The 21,011-nt window shown below is 43.0% G+C and overlaps 1 protein-coding gene across 1 annotated transcript in view; it reads right to left on the bottom strand.

The window, feature by feature from the left end:
* EFCAB10 (EF-hand calcium binding domain 10) overlaps positions 1-21,011 on the bottom strand; it is an 85,005-nt gene that overhangs the window by 17,537 nt on the left and 46,457 nt on the right. The window contains exon 3 of the mRNA XM_085650703.1: positions 8,384-8,471. Coding sequence (XP_085506829.1) covers positions 8,384-8,471 — 88 coding nt within the window. The remainder of the gene's footprint in view (positions 1-8,383; positions 8,472-21,011) is intronic.

The raw sequence follows: 21,011 nt of genomic DNA, 5'->3' as shown, positions 1-21,011 counted from the left end.
AAAAAAAAAAAATGAAGGAGGTGTGTGTTACTGCGTTCATGATTGGAGTGATTTATTCTCAACTTTTTTGTCCTCGTCGTCAAGGCGATACTCACAATCAAGCAAGTGGTCCTCAACATTGAGAAAAAAGTCCTTGTTATGAAAGAAGGTGTAGTAAATGCCAACCTAATCAAAAAGTGGTGACCTTCAGTGCCCCGTCTCCTTCCCTGGAACTATTTCCCATTTTGCCTTTGAAACCTTTATCTGGCAGTCCCGTGCTGCTCAGCCCAGAGCGGTGCAAGTGGTTATAATTTACTCATGCATTTTATCCATCACTGTTTTTGAACTACTCACTGTTCGAATCACTTGTTTTATTAATGTTGATTGGAGTAATATAATATTTGTGTACTTGAATTACATTACTGAGAAATCAATCTGGCCACATCAGAACAGACTCTACATAATGATGTTTTTGAAAGGTCTTTATCTATTTTGCTCTACCTAGCAAATTTACATAAAAAGATGTTGCTTACATTTGCATCTTTTTTAATTATCTCGAGTGGATAAAGTGTGTATTTGTATGGAAAGTGGTTTTACCTTGTTTATTGGTGCCAGTCTTTCAAATAAATCTTAAAGCAACCATGTTAAAATTTGACATTCAATGAAATAAAGTCAATTCAATTTCAACTTTATTCGATCATTATTAGGTAGGATCATAAAAGTACAGAAACATTAAAATTAAAAGAAACAATTCTCATAGATAAGATATTGTGATCATTTCATCTAAATTCTTATAAAAAAGGATTTAATAAATTCATGCAAGGTTTCAGTTTGTAAATACTAAAAGCTGCCAGATCAAATATAAGTTAAAATGCAGTATATATATATAATTAAATATATTTCCCTAAAAATCCCAAGGACTTCCGCCTTTTTCTACAAGCCAATAGAAATGAGGCTAGCGAAAAACACACTAGATGGTCTGGTAATGATTTTAGAAAAAATATTGCAACCCTATAGTGAACAAAGTGATGGCTCTTTAAAATCGGTACAATATACTTTTTCCTTTCTTTAAGATAATGACCACAAAAAAACTGTATATGAAGGTCGGTTTGGGCAGAGAACTTGTCACAGGGGCAGTTAATCAGGTCCGAGTTGTTGAATGTTTTCGATGGAAACCCCAACATTAGTGGGATCAGATTTAACCGAAACCGCAGTAATATGAATTTATGGTGCGGTATTTTGACCTCCTCTAAGTAGGGGAATCCACCTTCCCAGATAGGTAAATGTGGTTGATAAACCAGAACAGACTACTTCCTGTGGTTATTCTCCCTACGAGTATACAGCATAAAAGTGTCGACCAGTCTTTGCCTAGACATTAACCTGCAAGACATCGGGTCTGTAAACAATACTTTCAACCCCAACTCTATCAATTCTCGCTCAACGTAGTTAATCCATCTGATTTTCTTATAATTGTCTAGGCTAAGACAATCTTTTATTATACTCCGAGTTAAGGGGAGACTTTTCCTTCGCCAAATTGAGAACCACAGGAGCAAAGGAGCCAGTCTATTTGAGTCCGTAATAGAGGGTAGGCTCAGCTCCAGATGGAGTATATAATTAGATGTTGACTGGGGAAGAAAGCAGTTTATGCCCCAATGTCCGCGAGACACGCAAGGCATCATACTACCTCCCTTGGTTTCTTGTAGATAAAAGACTCGGAAGACATCATAGTCTCCTGTCTGTGAGTACTCCGCCCAATCAGCTGGCTAACTTCGTGCCTTTAGCACCCCCCGTAATTGTTTCTTTTTCTTCCCATAGGCTGCAATTTATTTTTACTCTGACAATAACCCATCCCAGCCTTGAGCCCAATATCTAAATGTAAGTTACACGGCGCGGCTAAATAATCTCACCTCCGGTGACCCATTAACAATGAACTGCAATTATTGATCCCTAACAGAAACAGCGTTCGCTATGAGTAGCCCTCACCGCAGGCACTAATGATCTACAGACCTGCTCTCTCAACTAACCACACATGAGTTGCAGGAGGCTGCTAATTAATCTCTCCGCCAACAATTTTATTTCCAATTACTAAGGATTAACTTTTGATCTCTGACAGAAATAGAAGCCATTAGCACCAAATGAGACGTGAAGCCCATGCCGCTGGAACTGTCGGCCCACAGTCCTGCCCCGACATTCCCACTAAATCCCATTCTGGGTAGCGGACCTTATCAGTGAGTACCCCCATCATCCCATTATTAATTGCACCAACCTCCTCCCCTGCACCGGCACGCTCTGATTTTCTTTCTCTTTTCAGACTCAACAAAGACTCATTATCTTGAAACCAGTTGACATCGTCACCACAAGTCCAGTGCCACCCCTATTATTAGAGAGTAAGTTTGTCAGTTGACGCTTTCAATAACTGCGGTGCTCCTCACCACGACCTCGCTTACTATATGTGTCCTCATAAATGAAAATTGAGCACACTGCGCACACCGCCTCTCATTGGTTGTTATAATCAGTTTGTACTTGATTATTTGTGCCATATATTCAGCGTTTCCTGCAGTGAATACAGTCTTCGTTAATTCTATACACACTGGGAGCACTAAGTCACCATGATCATTAAATATTGTAGGGTTCATATCGTAACATTCCTATGTTTCCCCTTTAGTTTCAGTCTGCTCACTATATGTTCTGAAGATGATCTTAATTGTGTAAGGATCGAAACGCCGTCGACCCCCACAACAGGAACTCCTTTCATTGTAAAAATCTAATTTGGAGTTCTACCCTATGTTGTCAATGCGATGCTTTGTTTTTAAATTCACCATCACTTTGTCACGACACGCCCACTTTTCACTTTGTGTGAGCACCTGAAAACTACTTGCAGTACTAAGAACTACTTGTGTAAAATAAATTGCTCTTTTTTACACAACATATGCTACCCTACTTTTTCTTTCCCAGTATGATAAACTGCTTTGTTCATAATTAACTCTCAGAAATCCCCTTGCGGATCTTACCTTTTGCCCTGGACCCACTGTGGCCAACTTTGAACCATTGTCAACCCTGGGTTTGTATATTGGAGTACCCTTGATCACCTATATTGACTGGGGAAGAGAGACCAAGGATTTAAAAAACTTCAATAATTTGAAGTTGTTCGGGGTGTGCCAGACCCCCGCTCCGTATGTGGCCGCAGATTTCATTTTAGCTTGATAAATATGCTTAACAGTGGCCAAAGGTTTCATGCCCATCCTGGAGATGAATGCTTTTAATGCTCCCAGACTCCTTCCTATTCCCATGGCCCTTGCATCAATTAATCTAGACCACGTTTGATTCTTGTCGAAGAGTACCCCAAGATAGGGAAAGGACTCCACCACCTCGATTTTCCCTAATTCCGTGTGGAGGTGGGATCATTTTCCTCGAGCAACCCCCTAGCAATAATTACAAAAAAATTTGACTGGTTTACCTTCATGTCAAGAGAGTCCATGAAGGCGGCATATGTGGTGATTAGACGACGCAGACCTTTCCCTGTTCTGGCAATAAGGACTGTGTCGTCTGCATACGCCAGAATTGGGAGCTGGATAGACTCAGACACGGGGAGATTAGGGGTTACACCCAGAAGGGCATTTCCCATGCCGTTCGTATAGATGGAAAATAAGAACGGCGCGAGGATACAGCCCTGTCCTACCCCCCTTAAGATCTCAAAAGGGCGGGTACATTCCCCGTTTTTTCCTTATCTGCCCGATGCTGATGCCTCCGAGTACAATTGCCGGAAAAAAGTCAATTATTGGGGTGTCGATCCCCATCTCTTCCATGATGTACATAGCTTTGGGTGGGAAATGCAGTCAAACGCTGCTGAAAGATCCATAAAGGCGAGATAGATTTTCCCACCCTTAGCCCTGGTATATTTGTCAATGTTCAGTGAAAGGTTGAGGAACTGATCTACAGTTCCTCTACCCTGTTGGAACCCATACTGGGCCTGCATTAATATATTCTGATCATCTGCCCAAGTATCTAGTCTAGCTAAAAGCAGACGGCCCATGAGTTTCGCAGTGGTATCCAGAAGGGAGATAGGCCTATATTTTTTAGGGCTACTCCTGTCCCCCTTTTTATAGATAGGAGCTATTATACTTGTCTTCCATGAAGGGGGGGCTACTATTGCTATGTTGTTAAAAACGTTGGCCAGTAAAGGAACACAGAGGTCGTGGTTGTCTTGGAAGAAGTCTATTAGGACCCCATCCGGATCAGGGGCTCTTCCTGTACTGCATGACGATAGGGCCCTCCTAACCTCAATGAGTGAAAATGATAAGAATACCTTCATTTTGTTCAGAGGGACAGATGGGTAAAGGACAGGGGGCTCAGCGGGCGAGAAGATATTAGCAAAGTGCGCTATCCACTCCTCCTCACCAACATTTGTATCCAGCAGCGGGTCCCTGTGGGTCTTGAAATACGGTGAATTGTTTTTGCCCCAAAACTCTCTGCTATCTCCTGACATAGTTGCTTGGGCGAGCCTTTCCCAAATTTCTTCCCTTAGTGTACTCTCCCTTTTTCTTCTAGCCGATTTTAACTGGGTACGCAGTAGGGCGATCTGAGTTTGATCTCGTGGCCGAGTTTTGAGAGCAGTGGTAAGGGCTTTCTTTAGCTGTGCTACAGGTGGAGTCAAACCATCCCTTTTGGGTAGGGCTCTTTCCATTACTTTTACGGGTAAAAGCCACCTTTATATGCATCAAGAGATCCGTAAATGAGAGGACCAGAGTTGAGGATGCTGTGGATAAGTCCAGACACCTTTGAATACTAGTTTGAGTGTTTTTTGTTATTTCAGAGAGTGATTTAAATCTATCAATGTGAGCCCATTTCAATTGATAACTATTTTTTCTGGCCAATACAGGGATCTCAACTACCAAATACGTGGCCTTCTCACTAGAGTTCAAAGTTATTATACCAGTTAAAATAGCATGATCGCTAAAACTATTCAAATTAGCGTCTGTACTACTAAAACTACCCTCCACCATATAAGAAGTATAAAATCAATTGTAGACTCAAAGGCCTCCTGGGTAAAAGTTTTCATAGGGGAACCACTGAACTACCCCCAATGTTCATAATGGCCAAATCTCTACTAGATAGGGTCCTATTAAGGCAATTACCATAAGTCAATATGCTTCAAGTACTATAAGTAATGTTTTGGTATGTTAATCAAAGTACATTAATTAAATAACAAAGAACAAATCACTATACTGTATTTAACTACTTTTCTATACCTTCAATACTTAATCTTATTCTTTGTGACGGAAAAGGTCTGTGACGACCCTATTTTCATAAATGTACATCCAAATCTTTCCTTGTTTTCAGGCTACTCTAAAGATGGCTATCATATTTTTTTCTGTCATTCACCACTCAGGAGGCATCTGGCTTCTCTTCCCCTTACACATACAACCCCCACCCTCCCCACTGTCAATTCCATGAGAAAATGGCCAAATTTGCCCTCATGAAAGGTATGAAGTGGAGAGTACAAATAAAGTCCTTTATGTATGAACAGAAGTTCTGTACTGTAAGCCATCTGATACAGAAGAAGGGGGGTCATGTACATGCTAGAGCTGTAAATAAGAATCCAGTTTCATCTGGCTAAGGGGGAGGCCAAGAATTTTCTCAAGTTTAACACTGATCTTCTAACACAAGTTTCAAACCACTGAAGCATATCAGTGATTTGTTTGGATCCACAAAATAAAGGCTATACACAAAATCAAACTGAGTGCCAATGAAAGCAGTAATAACCAAGAGCCTGGTTCTGGACTTAAATGTTGATAAAACCTCATGGGGAAAGCTACAGATGATGGAAGCAGAGGGATATAACCACGTTTACTAGACCAAGCTGAGCTGAGAAAAAGCTAGTCAAAACAAACTACCAACCATATATCAAAATGATACCCTTAAAGTTAATGTGCTGGTGATACACAAGGGATACTCAAAGGTGCCAGCAAAGCAGCACCCCTGTGATGAAGCATATCCTCTACTGCATGTGAAGGGTCACGTCCTTTTTTTAAAGAATATTTTCTCTCTGCATACATACAGTACAGTTGAGTGACACTACTCACCATAGTGTCATGTCCTTAGCAATATATGCACACATGCACAGGAACTATATATTACTTATATATTATATATACTTATAGGTATTATGCTCCTTATGAACTTAGTCATAAACCCTACTATCTGTTGATGTCAAATTTATATAGCGTAGAGAGACTGTACTAGGATTCGGCTCCTGAATATCCTCACTCGCTATTTTTGGTGTCAACTCAGTTACTTGGAGAAACAGTCCTTTTTTAAGTGGTGCACATTCACCACTATCCCCTGCTGTCTTGTCATTTAATAGAAGGTTCTAGAAAAGCTTGGACAAACGTTTTATGGGCATCCATAGAAGTGGCGATGCATACATAAATAGCTTGCAATGCAATGCTGCAAAGACATTGATCTTATTCTCCCAGAGACTGTACTTTCAGCACCCTAGAAGGGCTGCACTCCTTAGTGAACTTAGATGAAGTCCCGGTTTACAGTCACGGAGAATGATTCTTCAAAGTCTCTAGTCACGTGTTTTTTCCCAGCACCCCTTTCATCCTTCTCTCCCAAAATCTATTCTTAAACATGCTCTCTGGAAACATAAGGTGAGAATGAGAAAAGCAGTAGCACAAGAGAGTGTTAAATACAAATCTTCCACTGTAAAAACAGATACTCCACGAAAGGGAGGAAAATAGTCAGAAATCCTCAGAAAATAATTTTTTTAAATGTTTTATGAAAAGAAATATAAATGAACCAGAAGGTCTACTAGGAGATTTCCACATGCTGATTGAAATACACTAGCTCTTTTTAGGCTGCAGAGCTCCTTGTGCAGATGCATGTTTCTCCACGCAAACGGCCCGAATCGCAGAATCAGCCCGTTTGCGCTCTCCAAAAATGCTTTTCCGATGCAGCAAACCCAAATTTGGGATTGGTAACCTGTTCCCAAATCTCGAATTGGGATTGCGATTTGCTATTTGGAAGGGGCGTGTTTAGGGCGTCTCTTCCAAATAGCGAATCCAAACGGTATGCATGAATGTTTTGTGACCGTGAATGCAGTCGCAAAACATTCACATTTTACCACCTACTTCAATTCAAGTAGGTGATAAACCATTCGCAAATGGGAAGGGGTCCCGAGGGACTCCTTCCCCTTTGTGAATGTTTGTGAAAGCATTTTTTAAGAGCAGGCAGTGGTGCCACGGACAACTGCCTGCTCTTATAAAATAAAGAGAAAACTTTTCATTTTTGTTTTTGAAACACATCTTGTTTTTCTTTAAGGAAAACGGGCTGAATTTCAAAAAATTGCTTTATTTGAAGTCAATCACAGACCCGTTGGTCTGCTGAGCCCAGCAGGCCACCAACCCTGTGATTTTTGCGATTCCTACGGGGTCACAAATTGCGACCTACCTCATTATTATTCATGAGGTAGGTCATTTGCGATCCGCTAGGAATCGCTAAAAGTGTTCCACACACTTTCATGCATTCCGTTTTGCAATTTCCTGATTGCGAATCGCACAGATTCGCAATTAGGAAATCGCAAAACAGTTTCTTCATGCATATGGCCCTTTGTTTTTAATGGTTTTTTAAAATTTGACCGAGATATACCCAACAGTGTGAAATAGATTTCCAAAGTTTGTGAACCTGAGAAAGGTGCCTGGATGGAAGAAAAACACTGACAAGGTTAGTGACATGAGAGTATACTTTTTGTTTCCAAGACGCAGGCACAGTAGACGCCTTTTTGTTTCATGTATGCATGCAGTACATACAAAGTTGTTAAACTCATCTTTCGACCCAGCCTCTTAGGAGTACACACCTTTTCTTCTACACACGGACAACTGTTAATGTTAATGAAAATTGTACATATGTACGCCTTACTTCTACCACATAAGAATGTGTTGCATGCACGCAGTCTTCAAATACCAGGAAGGCCACTACATCAGAATGCAGTTCAAATTGAACTAATCAATTTTTGGGGGAAATACTTTTATTAACTTAGCAACAAGGAAAAAACATGAACTAATCAATTTTTGAGCAGAAATATTTAGAACATTTCTGCCAATTCCAACAAAAGTCAAGTGATAGCATTTCAAATTTTTTCTTTTTATCACTAGGCACATACCATTGTAAAAATCATCTGTTCCAGTGCAAAAAGCTGGCGGTCTCCATGTCATGAGTTGCTGTACTTAATTCAATTTAAATACACCCATAAACCCCAACATATCTGTCTTTTTTGTCATATTCAAGCTTTGAAAGTATTAAAATGAAAACATATCAAACCATTGATAAACCACTTTTGGAATTTTACTAATGCTGTAACCCCCGTGTTACAGTAGATGTTTATTAATCCAAGATAACTTACAGATCTTGCTTAAATGTTTCCCGGTTGATATTTTCCTCAATATCTTCAAACGACAATCCAGTAGTGTTGACTCCCATAGTCGTAAGAGCTGTAGAACATAAATAAGAAAACAAAACCTTTATGTGTATGCCACACCTGAATATTTGAGTAGGCAAATGACAAATACTCAATTATTATTAAAAGCACATTAAAATCCTGGCATTTATGACCACTCACTCAGAGGAGAACTCCACAACAATTAAAAATCATGCGGTATACTTTCATTTAAAAGTGAAAGTGATGGTCCTAAAAATGTTTGTCCTCAAGCTTTCCAGTAACAACGGCTTTCATTTTTTTGTTATACTTTTCGGTGGGTTAACTACAGAGCGAGAACATGGGTTTTAAATCCCAGTTTAGGTTTACAGCGTCAGACTAGGATTAGGCTGATGATTATTAGCTATATAGGCACCAGAAAGCACACCAGCATTTTTGATTCCAGTAAGTAAATAAATAGTCCAGTATTGAAGCCGGAGGGCAGGGTTGTCATACATGAGTCTGGAGGCACTTCAGTAGGTGGTAAATTCTTTATTTCATGTTAGGCTCTTAGGTTAAAAGAACAGCAAGGCTGCGTACTCCCTCAACTATCCCTCACCTAGCTTCCACTCCAGACCATAAACCAAAAAATTATACCATCATTCATTCTCAGCATTTCAAGCGCCAGCTCAGTCACAGGAAAAGGGGGCACAGGATCTAGTCTGGTCACTGCTGAGCTGCCATTATTCGGGCTAACTTTGGTTCAAGGCACAGATTCGAATCCCATACTATTTTTATAATTGCAACAAGGTAGACACGGGTACCAGCTGCTTGTTTATAATATAATGTATCATAGTGCAGTCTGCACTGAATACAGTTTCCCATTAATATCATGATCCACAAACCCAGCACAACACTAGATTTTATATTCTCTGTTCTAACCACAAAAGCCAAACAGTCCAGACTTTGATATGTTAATGAGCTAACAAAAAAGTAAACATGCCAAGACGCGTCAATGCAAGAAATCACGCGAAGTCCATCACTGGGTGTCTGAGACACAATGCTCTGGAGGATTCAGCCTTCCACATCATTTTCTCACTCACAGAAAAACAAAGGTTTGCACCCTGGCAGCGGTGGGTTCACCAGGGAAGCAAACGCGAACCTGAGAAGAGCTGCTCCGAATGGCATGTGACCTGGGACCTCAGGTCTTATTCTGCCACCATCATACTAAGAATGGAACACAGCTGGCTCTATGGTTTTCTGGTCAAAAACGTAGAGATTTAAAACTTGGAATATAGATTCATGACCATAAGGATGACATCAGCATTTAAAATGCTACATTAAACAGAATTTTCCCATAAAGCACGTCTGATCATATGACCCATGCACAGTGTATACAAGTTGTAGGTTTGACACTCGAGCCATATGTCTGCATTACATTGTAATAATCTCAGTGTAATGATTGAGGGTTCCAAATGTCAGGCAGAACATTTAAATGAAGTCACCTCTAAAGCTTCAGAATCAATGAGTATTTCACGCCCTACGGGCGACTGCGGTGTGATTGCATCTAGCTTGCTAAATATTTTCTAGGTGCTATAGTGAGAAACAAGTCCATATATTGTATACTATATATTTTGGTGTAAGAATGCTAATGGAAAGGTTTGATAACATTTACAAATCAGTCCGTTTTTGGCCCTTTGGTTTATTAACATAGAGCAAGGATGAAAATGCTTGTAATGAACCATAATACAGGTTTCTATAATGTGTGTTGTAATTACATATTTTTTATTGGGTTCAGCAGGCATAAAAACGAAAAAAAATTCAAAAGGAAATTTTGAATAGAAATAGTAAATTACAGTCCCATTTAGCAGTCTGTAGTGGGATTTAGCGAATATGGTTTTGCTGCCTTAACAACTACACTGGTCTGGAGAAGGGAAAGGTTTTGCAGATGCTGTCAACAAAGTTCATCCAACAATGGGCCTCAATGAAATGGAAAGTTGAGGTATTGTTGACCATACATCAGTGGCGTCACTAGGGTTGGTGTCACCCGGTGCGGGTAACTCATGGTGTCACCCCCTCACGACTTACCGCATGGACCTCCTCCGCTCCGAGTCCGCTAGCCTACAAGCCCTAGATTAGATTATATGTACTTGCAAACAGTCACCAGTATACAACGGATCAATTCTGTGTGTATACAGAGCATGTGGAGAGTTATTTGAAAGTAAGAGCGATGTCTGGATGTAAGTGCAAACCCTCAAATTCCAACAGGCCAGGTTTTAACACAAGTACTTACTTCCAGGCCCGATTATCCACTTTTCGACCATCCCGCTCCTGTGTACCTTATCTCACAGCTGACCTTCGGGCCCCAGCCCCATATCAGCCCCATCCAGCTCTACTTTCATTATTCCCGTAAAAAACATTAGCAAAATCACCTTCAAACTTAAAATATTAAATATAGCAGTAAATAGAATTAGCACGCACTTTAAAATATGTTCCACAGTTGCCCTAATGACCTGATTGCTAATTAAATAAAAACAGAAAGGCAATGACAGGGCCGGTTTTATCGCTAGTATGTAATTCCGTCTACAGGGAATGTCACATGAGCCAATGAATATTACAAGATGTAGGAATCACATGGCATCCATACTGGTGGGCAGTAAATTTAAAGAGGGTTTGGGCTGGGGAAGCACAAACTCAGGATTTAAAGCATACCATAGTGGTTGGGGCTTGGCTTTACTAATAAAAATGTATATCGGCCCAAACTCTTTTTAGCAACATTAAAATAATGAAAGACTGGGGAATTTCTAACTTTATAGTAACACAAAAAAAGTGAAGTTCTAACTATACCATTCATGTTTGTCTGCAGGTCTTTGATGACAGTTCATAGCCACTGTCCTATGTTAGGATTGTAACTTTTGAACTGCAAGTAACACAAGAATCTCTGTGACAAAGGCAGTAACCCACTGAGCTATCCAAATAAAATACAGTTTATCTGCATTTCAAAACTACCAACAGGCAAAGGACTGCTCTCCAGCAGGATCATTAATCACCAGTTCTCTGGACATGTTTTATTGTTGCCTTGCATCCATGGCCATGATAATGATGTGCCTTGCTGGGCCTGTGCAGATTTTTAAAATAAAAACAAACAGTAATGAGGTCCCTAATTATCCCCTTCCATTCATCTTTAAGACTTTCATGTATACATCCATCTATCCATCGTTTCATACTTTCATGAATCCTTGCACCATTATTAGTTTTCCATCCATCCATCCTTTCGCTCACACTTCCAAACATTCATACATCCTATTACCCATCCATTCGTCAATCCATTCTTCTTCATCCATCCACCAATTCACCCTCCTTTTATCAGTCCAGCAGTCCATCCTTCCACACCTCCATCCAGGCGGCCATCCATCCAGACTGCTATCGTTCCAGCCACTTTCTTTCTCACACTCATGCAAATATTGTTTTGTCCTTACATCCATCAGCCCATTTACCCATGCATTCATCCTTTTATCCTTTTTACCCTTCCTTCTCGTCACAGTTCCTTCCTTATTTTCATATGCCCTTCATTTCCCTCTTCCTCCCACCCTTCTCCCTTTCCCTCCATCTTGCTTTCTTTCCCTTTCATTTCCTCTTCATTTCTTTGTTGTAATTCGTTTTCCTTGCTTGACCTCTGTTATCGGTGTCCCGTGTGTTTTTAGTGCTTTTGTCGGCGGGGGAGGGAACCCGGCATTAGAGAAGAGGAAGCGCGTGCGCACTGCAGAATTTGAGTGCGCCACAGCACCACTACCAAGAAATAGGATGTGATACATGCAAAGTGTGTATAGGAACACCACGATAGAGTGTAGTCTCGGATTCTGCTTAGTTAGCAACAGAAGTCACATGCTCTGACTTCTGCCTGTCCTAGAGATAGGCCACTTTGCCCAGAAATCAGACATGGGGATGGGTGGGAGTGGGGGATAAAACACAACAGGGTTCAAAGTCCATCTCTGCCACTTGGGAAGGGCTTAGTCCAAGTAGGTTGAATTTGTCAATACAGGTAAAACACGCATTTGCAATGCAATAGGTCTCGCATTTGCGAGAGCTTGAGCTATTGCCATTGTAAATGACAATGCCTTTTATTTATGTGTTTTAAAAACCTGCAAGCGGTGCGTAAATACGCAGTTTGTACTTCTAGTTCTTGCTCAGCAGAAGCAAGGCTGGCAGTAACTGCACCTGTTACTGTCAGCCGCTTCTGGTGAGCAAGGACTAGAAGTGCAAACTGCGTGCTTACGCACCGCTTGCAGGTTTTTAAAACAAGAGTAATTCCAACTAGGAGTCTCTTTTTGTACAATGCTAAGACTATCTGCCAACGAAAGATCAAAACATTACCCACAATTAATCCCACATAACACCAATATAAAGTACCACATTCAATAATATGCATAACACCATTCAAGCTTAGTGCCAATTACTGTATGGCAAAGGGGCTATCCAGTGCAACTTTCAGAAGCAGCATTATATCAGATGAGCGTCACGATATGCTAAGCACAGATTTTCAGCTTATTTATTTAAACCACGCCCTGTATTGCATCGACCACGTCCCTTGTAGAGACCCCCCCCCCCCCCCCCAAGTTTTTTTCATTATACTTAAAGCCCTGGTTTGAATACTTGTAAAGTATGTGATAGCATATGTTTCAGTCGTGCAAAAGCACATGCTATTTGAGTAGTTTAAAGACCATCAACAAGTGCAATTGGGTGTGGTGACACCAGGGCTTTTCCAATGGGCCTGAAATCCACTTGCTGTGGCTGCAACAAATGAATAAAAAAAGACAACACTCCTCTATCCATACTGAGGGAAAAAAGTTACGAAAAAACAATTGGATGAAACGTCTTGAAATATTTTGAAATAACCTCTGACACTGCATAGAATAGAGCGATCCAGGCAAGTCACACAAATGGAATACTTAGTTTAGTACAGAGGATTGAATACATAAAAGCAAAATTAGGCACAAATGCTACGACTGACAGGCTGAACTGGCATATCCCACCAAGAGACGGAGACCGGTTCTATTTACCCATGCCTTACAGTGCTTGAACCTACAGCGCAGAAACACATGGAATTGCCCACCGCCCTGCACTGAATAGGCAATACTAGGCCACTCACCTGCTGAGTTGGTGGTGGCAGACAAGGGGGGGGACTACTTCGGTCGGCGGCCCGCGGCCGCTAGCCTTAAAAACCAGACTCCGCTCCGCTCCTCCTTGCAGTTGGAAGGAATAAAATTAAATTATAGTGGCGCTGTGGCAGTGTGGCGACCTGAGACCTCCTCACCTCCGCTTCTCGTCCCTCGTCGTGATGCCAAGTCACGCGCACTTGGGGCCCAATGCTGCGGGATTCGGATTCCTCCAACAACGCCGCCCGACTGCACCCCTCTAGTGACGACGTGACGTTACTGCCGAGGTGCGCAGACGCGGCGGAGGGGGAGACAGTACACCCTCTGCGCACAGGCACCTCCTGCTGAAGGTTAGGTTGCGCGCGTCGTTGCGTTTCGGTTTCTGGACTGCTGGTTGGTTTCAATAAAATTTTGCACGGACGGTTGTAGTGCACCACACCACACCGACCGGACCGGCCCTTTGGTGTCACCCCCCGTGAGGGTGTCACCTGGTGCGGTCCGCACCCCCGCACCCCCCTAGTGACGCAACTGCCATACATTAAGAGAACGCAGATTGAAGAAAGAGCAATGATTAGGCTATGTATTGCAATGCCATCAATATTTAAATGCATTATAAAACTTAATCATTAATTACGTGATTTATGGAAAATGGTTCACAGGTATAAATAACATCATTCCATGAGATAAGGGACTTGAAACCATCATTTCTTGTGCAATAATCATGGCCAGAAGAGCTACATCTCTCGCCAAGGAAAACCGAATATCAGTGCTAAATAGATTACAAAGTGAATGCCATACAGCGCCCGTATTGGAGACATGATAACTAAGCAAGTTTCCAGATATCACGCAAGAAGATCCCTTTGAGATTCTTAAATCTTTAAAGTCAGGGTCTCTGCTGGACCCTGCTACCCCCACAGGCGTAAAGCTCAAAGGTGGAAAGCCAGTGAAAACTATGCTAACAGATTTGTTCAATGTCTCACTTAATGCTGGAACAGTCCCGCCGACGTGGAAACATGCCATTGTCAAGCCACTACTAAAAAAAAACCTCTGCCGACCCCAATAGATGTGATAACTATCGCCCAGTTCCCTTCTACAAGGATCTAGCGAAATTTGTGAAAAATGTGTTAATAAAAACGTCTCCCTTTATCTTGAAACCAATTATATTTTACATCCATCACAAACCGGCTTTAGAGCAGGCAGCAGCACAGAAACAGCACTGCTGGTTGCCACGGAAGAACTCAAAGCCATTTTGGACGAAGGTGGGACAGCTGCCCTAATCCTGCTAGATTTGAGCATGGTGTTTGATACCGTGTCCCATCTAATGCTAGTAAACCGGTTAGAAGAGGTGGGAGAGGAGTACGAGTTTTAAAATGGATTACCTTGTTCCTCCAGCTTAGAAGTATGTGAGGCAACTTCATTCTCGAGAGTGACTCACTGGCAAGTTGTAAAGGCCCATGGCATTTTCTTAGTATCATATGCAGATGACACCCAGATTATCTTCTCCCTTTCTCAACACACATATGGAGCCTCCAATCAGCTCAATAACCGCTTAAAAGAAGTTGTAGACTGGATGGCATGGGGAGAAAATGGAGGCCATGGTGGTAGGAAAAATCCTGCCATGTGAATGGAGCTAAATTGGCCAATTTCTGTGGTGAGCAACCCGTACCCAGAGATGAGGTCAAGAGCTTAGGCTTTTGGCTCGATAACAAGCTCTCAATGACGACACAGGCAAAAAAGCTAGCTGCAACTTGCTTTGGCATATTAAGGTCTTTGAGAAAACTTCTGAAATGGTTACCTGAACCATCTCGCAGAGCAGTAGTGCGAGGTTAAGTCCTCTCACGTCTCAACTATCAGACTTCCCTCTACTTGGCAGCCCCAAGACAGTTGTACACATACTCCAAGTCATCCAAAACACAGCTGCGTTTATATTACTGATAGTGCCCCAAATATCAGTCTCTAGGCTCTGGTAAACCTGCACTGGCTCCCAATAGTCAAGAGAATTCAGTTGAAGACTCTGTGTATTGCGCACCTCATTATGTACAAGAAAATCCCGAAGTTGATCCATAGACTACTTACCGTCAATAATCCTAGGAGAACGCTGCACTTTACTGACAGCAATTTTTCACAGTATCAAAAATAAAGAGATCTAGGAGTGAAGGATATTCTTTTGTGTATTTGGCCCTGAAACTTTGGAATTCCCTTCCTTTACAAATAAGTAGACAGAGTCAGAACTTTAATCTCACAAACTTCTAAAAGCTGCCCTATTTAACTAAATCGTGGGACGGGAGGGATTTCTGTAAGCTATTACAGTGCTGGGATGCCGGGATGGGTAGCCATGCGCTCTACAAATACCAGTGAATAGAATAAAATAGAATGCACCAACATCCTTAGGCTTCATGGAGTGGCAGATTGGTTCCAAAACTAGTCACTGGAAATGTTGTTTGAAAGCATAACACCAGTATCACTGGCAAATTTCTTTTGTGAATAATCTGGAGGAGAAACCATCTAAATATTACTAACAGAATCTAGTAATTAAAATATAATCAATGAGTGGATCTTAGAATCATTTTTCTGATCTGTGCTACCCATCCAAGCCCAATAAATCTGCAGCCAGGCAGTTCTACTCAATGTGCACCCAGATGATTAAATATGCATAGCTCATTAGCTGTGGTAAAATGATTCAGTAGGGCAAGTCATGATGGCATGATGCTAACATAGCCTGAGGGTATAAGCAGCACAGCCTGCCTAGTACAGTCGCATGTCACAGCTGGTTCGCTCTTGCTCCTCAGGTTGGGTAAGTGCCCCTTTAGCTGGATCAGTGATCATGAGTCTATTAGGTCAACGCCTTAACAGCAGGTCTTGCCTGCCTCTTATGATAGCCTCAGTCTATTGTTTCTCTTCAGCAAAATGCTACATACTCAGGTAGGAAATCATCAGCAACACTGCAATTCCTTGTTTGCAGCTTGCAACCATATGAAAAAGTGATATATGAGAGTCAGACATAGGCCAATGTTGGGACCTAGGAAGTTGCTGCTGGAGGCCAACTACTCTTAGAGACACTGAGGCAGGAAGGGTCTTTGAGCCTAGAACTAGCCCGCTCACACGTTGATGCAAAGACACTCAACAGGGCATTAAAAGGTGACTTGAAGAGCAGTGACAGACTAGGTTTCCAGTCTCAAACGCATGAAGACTTTGCACTGACCAGATTTTATCACATCTCCAGGACATGGATGTCAATTCCATGTGTCTGAGGCTGTGCTGCTAGAAAGGGCATTCAGACGACAGGCACGCATTGCTCTGTAAAGCAGATCTATGATTAGTGAAAGAAATGAGATGTCTCAGCCTACTTTGTAACGGACCATTAGTCATCCATTTTGTCAGAGTTATTTCCTGTCTGGGAGTAGGTGTCAGATGGAGTTGGCCTAACGGCTAGGGCAGTCGAGCTCGAATCTGGGGAACCGGGTTCGAGTCTCGGCAATGAACGCTGAAAATCCTGTGATTCTGGGCAAATCACTTAATCTCCCCGTGTTTAACAAAAATGAATGTGTCCTCATGTAATGCAACTGGAGCTACGTAAAGCGCTCTGATACCCGATACCGATTCAAGTTCGCGCTATATAAAACTACGTAATTGTTTTCTTTTTTTTTTTAAATAAAAAGATGTGAAAGGAAAGTACAGTTGAACAATGTCACAACAATGTTGCATGGCCCGAGCAGTCCAAGGCTCCCTCTTAAAGTGACATTCTGAGAGAAATACATCAAGTTTGTTTTTATGTCTGTTACGCACAATAGCAGTTATTTTGTCAACAAGGATCCTCCTTTGGCTGTCATGATGTTGTCTCCCCAGCTTCCTTCACTTCCAGGGGAGTGAGGGCAGACACGTCTTTATGAATTGCTTTGCTAACAGATTTTGGCCTAATGAGGCATGTTGTGGAACTTGTTACTACTGGAGCACTGCTTTCAAGGATTTGATTTATTATAATGTATTTTATTGGGTTACTCAACAACTCTAGCCTGCATATCTCTCTGTAAGTGTCAGAACTCCTTTCAGAGGGCCACAAGGCACGCAGAGCTTACTGGGCCCAACCGTGGGTTTGGGGCCTTTTACTCCTAATGTCCCTAGGCCCGACTTACTACAGATCCTGAGTAACTGGGCCAAGTACCACTTCTCCACTTCACTGTTAGGGTTGTGTGGTCCGAGCAGTCCAAGGCTCCCCTGAGGGGGAAGTGTGGATACAGATAAGTGCACACGGGCTGGCAACTCAAAATGCACGCAGCAGCAGCAATACATCACTTTTATGAAAAAAAGGCAAGTATTTTATTTCTACCCCTACCCACACAAAGAAAAGATACGACAATTACAGACAACTACACAATGCACCTTGAGGTCGGGGATCCGGTGTTTCAATGGCGATTCCCACTCTCTCCTCGCGTTATCAATAGTGGTTATTCCCCATTCACTACTGGTAATATCCCCGGTACGCTCTACTAGCAGATCCAGTCTCAAGAATCCACTTTGACTCTCGGTTAAAGTCAACAGTGTTCTAGTGCCTTACCGCAACTAGCAGTATGTTCACCTAGGGTTGACAGGCCCAAAACCAGTCTTAACTGCACTGGCAGGTGTAAAGCGTTTTTAGTTCCTGAGTGCACGCCATCCATGGCTGCAGAATCTCTCACTCGTGTTCATGCTCCTAAAGCAGGCGGAGGCTTTCTGTGGCTCTTACTGTGGGGTAAGTGTTTGTTCTTCCTGTCTTGGCTCCCGAGTCTGGGTGACGAGGCATTGGTGCTCCCACTGCATCGTCACTTCACAAGCGGGGCAGATAAGTCGCAATCCTTGATGCTCCCGGTGACTACCTCTGGCATACGGGGTCACCACAACTCACAGTCCACTGTCCCCAGCTTTATCAGCATGGTGATGCTTTGATGATGTGTATCTCTATGATGAATATGCTTCATATGACACTGTGGATGTATTGCCGATGCATTGTGTACCTATGGGATAGTTCTGATGATGCTGCTGTTTGTAATAAACTAATAAAAAGAATTATAAACAAAATAAAAAAAATAAAAACAAATCGCACACAGAGTCTGCTTGATAGGGCTCCCCATTGGACCTCACTAGCTCGAATGCTCTCCTCCTCACTGGACACAATGGTCTTGGCAAGCAGGCAGACACTAGTGCTCTAGGCTCCAGGGTAGGTGGTCTTGTATCACTTGGTGATGTCCTCTCACCCAGCAGGGACTAGCAGGCCTTGGCTCCCAGTTCTGGTCATGGGTAGAAGTATTGCAGAGCTTTCCCTCCTCACACAGCCTGTCTGGTTGCCTGGCAAGTGACCTCTTTTGGGGTCTCAACCTCCTCTTCTCATAGTCAATTTCCAGACACCAAATGTGATTTATGGCCTGTGTCTTTGATGTTTATGTTGGGGTTCTGCTTCTTTTGAAGTACACACTCATCTGCTCCCACTTTCTCTTGAAAAACAGTCTGTCACAGCAGGAGTGTCTCCATAGCGGATAGTCCCAAACCATCCAGCACTCCCTGCTCCAACCCATACCAAACCTGTGTATCCGCTTCTGTGTAGATCAAGCGGAAGGGGACACCGGGTGTCCCCCATACTGCCATCCCGTGAGCATAGGATGCAAAGGTGGACGTGATCAGTTGCCCCCTCCATCCTTTCTTCAGTTTATCTGTCTCGTTCTCTGTAAGGTGTGTTTGCTGTAATCATGCAATGCTCACTCCAATGCATCTTAAATAGGAGTGCACCCTGTACCTTTTTATGAAGCTACCCAGGCCTCTGACATTCCATGTGACAATCTTATAGTTCTGTACCATACAGGCAATTTGTACCCCACCCACAACAACTTCTTGTTCTCGCACTTCCCCATAAGTCGAGCAGCACTCTCTTTCTGCTCTGCCTCCTTGTGTGCATCACTCGAACATTCCATAGCATAGCAGGTACCATAACATAAAATCCCTCAGTTCTTCCCACCCCGGACAATCTCACGACAACAATAAACAAACCAGTCGCCTACCATCCTTTGCCAAACTAGCACAGAAACCCCCTACCTCCACCCTACTCTGATTAAACTGGCTGGCAGATAGTCTCAACGACTAGTCCCCAATCCTTACACAGTAAACTAAGCTATTCCCCCTGAAATGCAGGAATGAGCCAGGCCGGCATTTTCCCCACCTCGGTCGGGGCAAAGTTTCACATCAGGTCAGCTCCGGCTGCCCTAACAGTGCCCTAAATAATTCCCCACCGTAGTAGTCAATACGCAAAAGCAGTACAGTTCAAAGTCACACAGTACTGATTGTCCAGGTGAAGACTCCATTACCAATCGTTCCTGAGTCTCATGCGGCTTCTCCGTCCCATGCTTTCTTCCTCCATGCAATGTACCAGGACCATGGCCATGCAGCCCCACAAAGAGCCAATCAACAACATTATTCGGATTGGAGTTCGGCAGTCGCTGATGGAGTCGGGACTGGACCCTCCTCCCCACTGCTCTGAGTACAGGTCAAGCCAGCACCGTCCATTTGCACGTCTGCGAGCGTCCCATCCTCCTGCACTTCTATTCGGGATTTTTGATCACCTCCTGCCAACAACTGTCCCTCAGAAATACTCCAATGTGTAGATCCCTGTCTCTCTGCATGCTGACCCCAACCAGTCCTCAAAGAGCCTCGTTCTCCCTGCGGTACTTTATCCCATTGTTCAAGACAGGCCAAGATCTCCTCACTACAGTCAAGGAAATTGGTTTTACCCTGCGTGACCATCCAGAGCCGCCTAGGTGAACAACAGCATGTGCGATAACACCACAGCCCTGAGTTTCTGCTTGACCACCAGGAATGACCTCCACTGTACTTTCAGAGTATAGTTTGGGAAAATGGCAATACTGTGATTTTTGTATTTCAGCGTTCCCGCTTCCCAGGCTGTGTTGAGGATGCAACCTCTGTCGCGGTAGTTAAAGATGTGTGCAATAAGGGCTCTCAGATGGGCCCCGGCAGAGGGCGCATTGCTAGCGCTCTTTTTGCTCACTCCACAGTGAACATGTGAGACAAACCCTCCTATTTGGGAGTGTTAAGGATCCCGTTCTCTAGGAAGGATTGAGTCGAGTTACCCACCGCCCTTTCCGGGAACCCCAATAGCTACAGGATTTCGAACACTATCACTCCTCAGTGCGCTTCCAGCTCCCCTGAATATGCGCGATGTGCAACAGTGTTTACTCACACTTATTTAAGCTGTCCGGGGTTCCAGTCATCCTATTTCATAAAGTGTTCCCTGCTTCAGGCCACGTCCCCAGGGGCAGCAGTCCACTGGCAGCCACACCCACAGTCGGGGAGCCTTCCAGTTACATCCAGGGTTTTCACATGCCAGGGGTCTTATCAAGTCCAGCATCCACGTTCCTTGGGGGCTCACTCTGCACCACTCAATGGAGCTCCCCAGGTTGCAGCAACACAGGCACCAC

This window comes from Triturus cristatus, chromosome 4_1 (assembly GCF_964204655.1).
Source record: "Triturus cristatus chromosome 4_1, aTriCri1.1, whole genome shotgun sequence".
Lineage (NCBI taxonomy): Eukaryota > Metazoa > Chordata > Amphibia > Caudata > Salamandridae > Triturus > Triturus cristatus.
This window is presented reverse-complemented; position numbering and strand designations above follow the sequence as displayed.